This window comes from Halichoerus grypus, chromosome 15 (assembly GCF_964656455.1).
Source record: "Halichoerus grypus chromosome 15, mHalGry1.hap1.1, whole genome shotgun sequence".
Classification (NCBI taxonomy): domain Eukaryota; kingdom Metazoa; phylum Chordata; class Mammalia; order Carnivora; family Phocidae; genus Halichoerus; species Halichoerus grypus.
Window position 1 is genome coordinate 53,374,179 of NC_135726.1, and position 8,126 is coordinate 53,382,304.

General features: G+C 57.0%; 1 protein-coding gene across 1 annotated transcript; it reads left to right on the plus strand.

The window, feature by feature from the left end:
• The first annotated feature begins 883 nt into the window (after positions 1–883).
• Positions 884–8,126, plus strand: SYNGR4 (synaptogyrin 4). The gene is made up of 4 exons (XM_036099604.2): positions 884–1,073; positions 6,021–6,258; positions 7,451–7,590; positions 7,893–8,126. The coding sequence occupies exons 1-4, from the start codon at positions 981–983 to the stop codon at positions 8,124–8,126; spliced, it is 705 nt and encodes a 234-aa protein (XP_035955497.1). The 5' UTR covers positions 884–980.

Here is an 8,126-nt window from a genome sequence, read left to right on the forward strand (position 1 = left end):
CCCACCATCCCCATTCCAGGTCCTTAAAGGGAAGACTCCGATTCTAAGAAGGTAGCCCGGTGCCTGGGGCATGACCTCCTAATTCTGAGGGGAGAGCTCACTTCTGAGCCCATGTTCCCCACACATCTAAGGTCCAGACCCCCCCAACTTGAGGAAATGCACTCTAAGGAAGATGGACTTCAATTCTAAGGGGGGGCCCTTATCCTAAGAAATAACCCCAAATCATGAGGCCGGCCTAAAATACACCCTGAGATGCCTGGATTCTCCGTTATGGGTGCTGTCACCCCAAACCTTGAAAGGGATTCCTCTGGTTCAGACCTCCCAGGGGTTCTGATCTACATTCTGGCACCCCCTGGTCCCTGGAAAATCCTACCCGCCGCTTCTCACCCAGAGAACACAGTCCTTAGAATGAACCCCCTGGCTCCTGGGTCAGGGACGTGACCCCAGTCTCCCAGCCCTCTCCCCACACTCCTCACCCTGCACCTCCACCTCTGGGACCCCAGGCAGCCCCCTCATCCGACAGCCTCCTCGGCCTGCATTCCTGACCCCTGGGACCCCCATTCCGGGACCCCCAGCAACTCCTTCACACTGTACCCCCATGTCTGGAATTCTCAGGAGCTCCCTTACCCTGCACCCCATTCATGGGACCCTCAGCCACCCTCTCACCCTGCACGTCCACCTCTGGGAGCCCCAGCAGCCCCTTCACCCCCAAGCCCCAACTCCTCAAGCCCTTGTAGACCCATCACCCCACACAACCCCATTCTTGGGACCCCCCAGAACCCTCTACCCCATGCCCCTATTCCTGGGACCCCTGGCAGCTCCTTCACCCCACACCTCTGACTCTGGCCTCCCACCATCCGTCTTGTCTTGCAGCAGCCGAGCCCAGGGTGGGCCTGCAGCCCCTGGACGGCAGCGCCCAGCCGGCGGCACCCAGCGTCCCCGCTCACAACCCCCAGGACGGCAGAAGCAGAGCAGCTGCCATGCACATCCCTGAAAGCCTCCAGGACCTGGCTGACGGTGAAGCCGTGCAGTTTCTGAAGAGGCCAAAGACGATCATCCGGATCATTGGAGGGGTGAGGCCCTCCTGTGGCCCAACTGCCCCATGGGTGACAGGAAACAGGAGTTCTCACCTCTCAGACACAGTGTGGAGGGAGTGGGGGGGGGGTGTAGGGGGAGGAAGCGGCCAGATTGGGAGAACAAAACAAAAGGGAGCTAATCATTGAAGTCACCTTTTACTGAGCACCTCACTCTAGGCCCTGTGCTACTCTGAGCGCTTATTAACTCTCAGAGGAAGAAACAACACTTCCAAGTACGTGCTATGCGTCCCATTTTTGAGATAAGAAAACTGAGCATCAGAGAAAGTTAAATCACTTTTTATTTTATTTTTTTTAGAAATCATTGTTTAAAGGCTGCACTGTCCAGTGGGGTCGCCACAAGCCACATGTGGCTATTGCAATTTAAACTAATTAAATAAAAGATTTCATTTCGAAAGGTGGTCACAGTGGCCACCTTTCAGATGCCCACCAGCCACACGTGGACACTGTGGATCTAGAGCATTTCCGCCATGGCGGAAAGTTCCACTGGACAAGTGTTGGCTAAGCGCACACAGTAAGAGGCAGGGCCAGGATTCAAACCGGGATCTGTGAAATGCCAGAGCCTGTTCATTTTGCACCTCTCAGACAAGGCCCAGGACAGGAGCAGGGGCCGGGCCCTTGGGGAAGGAAGAGGTACGCAGAGGGGGACGAGAGTACGTCATGTAGAGCTAAGATACCAGGCATTGGGGGAGGGGTCACTGTGGGCCAAGCACTGTGCCAAGCGAGGGCTTTATAGGTGTTTGTTTGATCATTAATTACCACATTCCCGGAGTGAAGACACCCGGGCTCAAATCTTCATTCAGCCCAGACTCGGCTGTGTGACCTGGAGCCAATCACAGAGCCTCTCTGGACCTCAGTCCCTGAGGGGGTTAGAGCTGTGGATCTGGGCTTTGCGCTTGGCCAGCTCCCCTGCTCTCCTTTGACAGAGCTGGAAAGTGAGGCCAAGGGAGATGATGAGACTTGACTGGGGTCATGGGAGCAGGTGGATCAAATCCAGGGTCCTAACCCAGAGCTTCTCCTTCCTACCCCTTCTGGAACCTGGAGAAGGATCCCAAGGGCCTGGCTTAGAATCCTGGCTCGGCCACAGGCTGCCCACGTGGGATGGCACACTCCCTGCTTTGCCTGGGCCGCGCCTGGTTGAATCAGCTCTAGTGTCACCCTTCATTCCCAAAAGTGCCCTGTTTTGGTGGATAATGTACCCAGTCACCCTATGTCTGTGTGACCTTGAGAAAGTGACTTGACTTCTCTGAACCTCTCATACCCTCATGTGTAAGAAAAGGCCCTGATACCCTGCTTGTAGGAAAGACTGTTCTGAAAGTGAAACCAGTTTATGTCCCTAAACTGATAAGCATGGGCCTGGAAAGTATTAATCATGCTTTAAATAGTGATTATTATTAAGGACACGTCACTTCTGTGAGCAAGGAGAGGGATGGGCTTGGGGGGCCGAAGGTGATGGGGACTCGTGTACATTGCCATTCCTCCCCAGGGGAAGAGGGGAATTAGGAATTCCGCGTCCCAGTTCCGAGTCCCTCATGGGCATTAGCTCTTCCGCTCCTCACCATGACCCGATGACATGGCCGTTAACTACCCCTGTTCAACCCAAGGGGAAACTGAGGCTCACGGAGGTTGAGTGGCTTGCCCAAGGTCATCACCCAGCTGGCAAGCAAGTCAAAGGATTCTCACACCTCCAAAGCTTCGGAAGGAAAAGCGGGTGGCAAGGGAGGAGGCCCAGCTGGCGTGGACAGGCGTGGGGAAGGGGGAGGGCAGGCCACGGACCGTGCCAGACGTTTTGGTCACGGACTTTGCCCGCCGCCTCCATCCTCCCTCCCTCCCTCCCGCCCTCCTCCTTCCCCCCTGGCCTGGCTCCTCGGTAGGGAGTCTCTGGGCAGCTGGTGCTCTTGTCCTTCTCACTGCCGCCTGCCTGCTGGTGCCTTAACTGATGGATCTTTGCTCCTTCCCTGGGGACAGGCCAAGGAGGGCATGGAAGGAAATTGGACTCTGGCTTCTGGGGGTTGGGTCCCCCCCTGCCCAGCTGAGCCCCCTCCCTGAGTCTCCAGTGCCCGGTGCTCACACCACAGCCCAAGGTTTTCGGGGTCAGTGGACAAACAGCCCACAAGCTCAGAAGTCAGGAGGGCCGGATCCCAGTACCCCCTGCTTTGCTGACTGACCTTGAGAGGACACTTCCCGTCTCTGGGCCAATCATGAGAACCATCATCAGGCCTAGGCCCCCACCCCCTCTTCACAGCACCGAGACAGACTGGGAAACTGAGGCTCCAAGAGGCGAATGATTTGCCCAAGGCCACACAGCTGACGGAGCCGGATGCGTCTGGCTCTTTCCACTCCACTGTAATGGCTTCGATTTATCACCTGTGAAACAGAAATGACTCAGTGACGTCTACCACGTGGGGCTGGTTCGAGGGAGGTAGTGCAGGTAAAATGGATACGGGCTCGAGTGACCGATGGGCCTTCCAGCCCTCGGCCTGGCTCTGTCCCCAAGCAGCAGAGCGAGATGCTCCCCTTCTGTGGACTCCTAGCTCCAAAACCGGGAATGGATGCGAACAGCCTTGGATAATGCTAAAGTGCCAGACGAAAGAGGGACTGGTTGTCATTGTTATATTATGATTTGTATTCAGAGAAGGCAATTAAGGGAAAGGATAGAGGAGGGTGGACAAAGGCTGAGGAGTTTAGGGGCCGATCCTTTGCCTCCTCCATCCCTATCTGAAGGGCAGGGCAGGAACAAAGAAGGGTCCAAAGTGACTCCTTCACAAAACACATTGGCTGAGGTCCAAGCTGGTGGTGGGGATAGAGAGAAGGGTCCCCTATCCAGGAGGAGTTCAGATCCTAGTGAATTCCTTCCCCTCACCTACTCCCCCACTCCCGTCCCCAACACCGCCACATCCAATCATTCACCAAGTCCAATTTTATGTCCTAAATATCACGGGACTCCCCAGAGCTCTGACCTCAGCTCAGGCCTCAGCTTTTCTGCCTGGGCCTTCCCACCAATCCCCTTTGTGGTCTGTTGGCCTCTCTCTCTCTCTCTCTCTCTCTATCTCTATCTCTCGTCTTGCCCCCTGCAACCCATCGCAAACCTGGAGATTTTTCTCTGACTCCAGGGCCAAGTCTGACCCCGGCCACCCTCTGCTCAGAACCCTCCACACCTGAAGTTAAATCCAAGTAAGAAATTTCACTTTCCATGGCTCCCAAGTCCAGGCCCCTCCATCTGGTATTCAAGGCCTCTGAGGCTCTGGCTCCGGCCCACTTTTCCAGCCTCATCTCACCCTCCATCCCTTCAATGAGATTTCTGTCCAGTCCCTGAAGGAGCCCCATTCTGCAGCATCTGGCTTTTGCACACACAGTTTGCCCCCCTGGAATGCCCTTCCTCCCCGTCTGCCTGAAAATCTCCTCATTCTTTAATGTGCAAGTCAGACCTCACCTTATTTCCTCCTAAATGCAACCCCACGACTTCCGAACTGGCTCAAACCTTGACCCAGGCCACAGCCTCCTCTCTGGCCTCTTGACCTCCAGTCTAACCCCCTCCAGTCTGTCTCTACCCAGGCCTCAAATCCGCCCCTGCCCTCCCCTGCTCGCAACTCTGCTGTGGCTCCCTATTGCCCTCCAGACAACTTTTCTCATCCTGCGTCACTCCATACAGCCATCACCTCTTCCAGAAAGCCTCCCTGGAGCAACTCCTACCACCCACCGTACACACACCAGTTCCTTCCATATCTGGCGTGGACCTTACCCCATGGCATGGTGACATCCGGGGGCAAGTCACTGGAGCTTAAACCTTTCACTGAGTAGCAGTGCTAGGAACCCTGCCCTCCAAACGGCTGATTTCAGCTGAGGCAGTACAGCAGGGCCTTAAAGCAGGCCCCAGAGCTGGGCAGCTTCCATTCAAACCCCGGTTCCGGCACCTGCCAGCCGATTGGCTTTGGGCAACTCCTCAGCCTCTCGGTGCCTTGGATCCATTATCTAAAGCGATGGGGCTGTTAGTAGTACCCACGTCCTAGGGTGGCTGTGAGGCTGGCTCAGGCTCGGGCTCGCGCTCGTGGGGTACTTCAGTGGCATTTAATACGTAAGCACCGCAGAAGACGAGCGCGGACGCAGACGGCTGTACTAGAGGATGCTGTCTGCAGCACGTACAGGCGAGACGCTGCCGGACCGCTGAAGCTGTGCTAGCTTTTTAACAAAGTCCTGAAGCAAAAAAAAGGAAGGAAGGAAGGAAAGAAAGAAAAGATTAAAAAAAAAGAAAAAAGAAAAATGGTAACGTTTGTTAGATACTGAATGTTACATCTCTCCCTGTACTTTTGTGTGTGTGTTTGGAGTACTTCACGAATTTATTTTAACAAATTAAGAGGAACGAGGTGAGCAGGGAGGGGGGAGGAAGAAGTTGCTGGCTGAGGGAAGGGCCTGCAGGCAGAGGATAATCATGGGTAGCAAATGCTTCCGGAGCTCCTCACGTGTCCCAGGCACTGCGCTACGCATTTTGTATTGGTACCTGGGTTTGGTGGCACGTACCGGGTTGGGGTGGCAGAAGGGGAGCATGGGGGAGGTGGGGAGAGGGCGAGGGAGTGGGGAGAGAAAGATGAAATTGGAAGAGCGAGACCAGTACAGACCACGCAGGAAGGCAGGGTGTGAAAGGACCTCTGTGGGGGCTTGCGGGAGACAGGCAGAGGGGCCGAGACTGGAGGCAGGAGGCCAGGAAGGAGGCTGGGGTGAGGTTCTACAGGGGAGAGGATGAGGCCCAAACTAAGATGGACAGAAGAGGGGTAAGGAGCAATAGGGATAGTCTTGGAAGCCCTGAGGATGTGACAGGGAGAGGAGCGGGGCCCACCATTCCCAGACAGGGACCCTGGAGGATGCACGGTTTGGGTGAATGCTGAGCTCCGCTCGGGTCCGCTGGGAACCCCCCTCCTGCACCACCAGGTCTTCTCCCTCATCGTCTTCTCTTCCCTGCTGACCGACGGCTACCAGAACAAGACTGAGTCTTCGAAGCTCTACTGCGTCCTCAATAGCAACAATGTGGCCTGCAGCTTCGCTGTGGGAGCTGGCCTCCTGGCCTTCCTCAACTGCCTGACCTTCCTCGCCCTGGACGCCCACGAGAGCTGCGTCAGCAACACCCGCTTCAGGACGGCCTTCCAGCTCCTAGACTTCATCCTGGCTGGTAAGCCCCCTGGGACTGATCCTAGGGCCCCCGGGACACCTCCCTTCCCCACCCAGCCGGCCCACCGTCCTCCACACGTGACCTGAGGCCTCACCCCTCCCTTCTGGAAGCTCTTCCGCACCTGCTGTTTTCCCCCAGGGAATTATTACTCATCCTTTAGACTCAGTGTAAGGGTCACCTCTTCTGACCCCCAGGCTAATTCTAGAAGCCTCCCTTCTGCCCTGCTTTTTCCTCGCATTCACCTCCCTTCTTCACAGAACATTTCTTGAAAAGCCCCCCGGGGGCAGGAGGTGGGGTTCCAGCACGGAGCCAGGCAGACCTGAGTTTGAAATCTCAACTCGGGCGCCTGGGCGCCCTGTGGGTTCGAGCGGCTCTCTTCCCCTCTCTGAGCTTCAGTAGACGCTGGGATGAAAACCTCCACAATGCAGGGCTTTTTCGGAGCATGAAAGGAGAGAAAGGAGGACTGGAGTAATGTTGACCTTTTCTGGGCACTTCCCACATGTCAGGCACAGAGCCAGAGGCCCCACGTGCCTCGTCTCATGGACTCCTCAGACCCACCTGAGGAGGGAAGGCCTGCTCCTACCCCCATTTTGCAGAGGAGGAAACTGAGGCTTGAGGAGATTATGTAACTGGGCACACAGAAGCTGAGGGGCAGTTCCAGGCTTCAAAGCAAAGTCTCGCCTCCTAACCACTGCCGAGTACTCTAGATAGAGCCTGGCACACGGGAAGCGCCAAATAAATGAGTTCCTTTTCCTCAGGCCCTGGGGTTCCCTCCTCTCAGTCCGACCTCAACCTCCTCCCCACCTCCTCCTCCCCCCTCCGCACCAGGCCGATCCCAGCGTCTCAGGGCTGGGAGGGCCCTCAAGGTTATTGAATCCAGAGCCGTCCAAGGGAACTTTCTGTGAAGATGGGACTGTCCCATACCTGCATTCCCCAGTGGGGGAGCCACTGGCCACATGGGGCCACTGAGCGCTTGAAGTGTGGCCAGTGCAACAGAGGAGCTGGGTTTTTAAATCCTATTTTAGTTGATTGAAATGCAGACAGCCACACGTGGCCCGTGGGCCCTGGTAGCGGACGGCGCGGCAGTGCGCTTTATGGAGGGCTGGGAGGGAGAGGCCACCCGGCCCGACCCCAGCCCCACCCGCCCTGAGCCAGGCTCCCCCTGCCCCTCTTCTGTCCTGCGACCCCCCAGTCCTGTGGACAGGCATCTGGCTCGTGGGTTTCTGCTTCCTGGCCAATCAGTGGCGGCATTCGCCACCCAAAGGGTTCCTCCTGGGAAGCAGCAGCGCCCAGGCCGCCATCGCCTTCGCTTTCTTCTCCATCTTCATCTGGGTGAGGATGGGCCCCCTCTGGGGGGCAGGGCTGGGGGGCTAGAACTCAGCTCCCCTGGGAGTGGGGGAGGGCTCCTCCCAGGGCCTCTGCTAGTCTTCTCTGTGACTGGGCAAACTGGAAAGAGGCCTCCCCTTACCCCGTGCATTGCAGCCCAACCTTAGGCATCGTGCTGTGTGCCCTTGTGCAGTGAGCAGTGAACACAACTGTACCCTGGCCTCCCTCCCAGGCCAGCCCCAGCCCCGGTCCCTCTCCTCCCCTGCCTAACCCAAGCCAGCCTCTGGCATGCCCTTTCCTGCCCACAGATATTCCAGGCCTACGCGGCCCTCCACGATCTCCGGAATGATACTACCGTCCCTTACAAGCGCTCCCTGGATGAGGGTGGCGTGGTGCTGACCACCCTCTCCCCACCTTCCGCCGCCAGCCCTGTTAACACGCCCACCACTGGCCCCAACAACCCGAGTTATGCCAGTTCTGCCCTGCCCCCCTATCTGACCACTCCAAAGGCCCCCCGCCTCGCTATGATGCCCGACAACTGA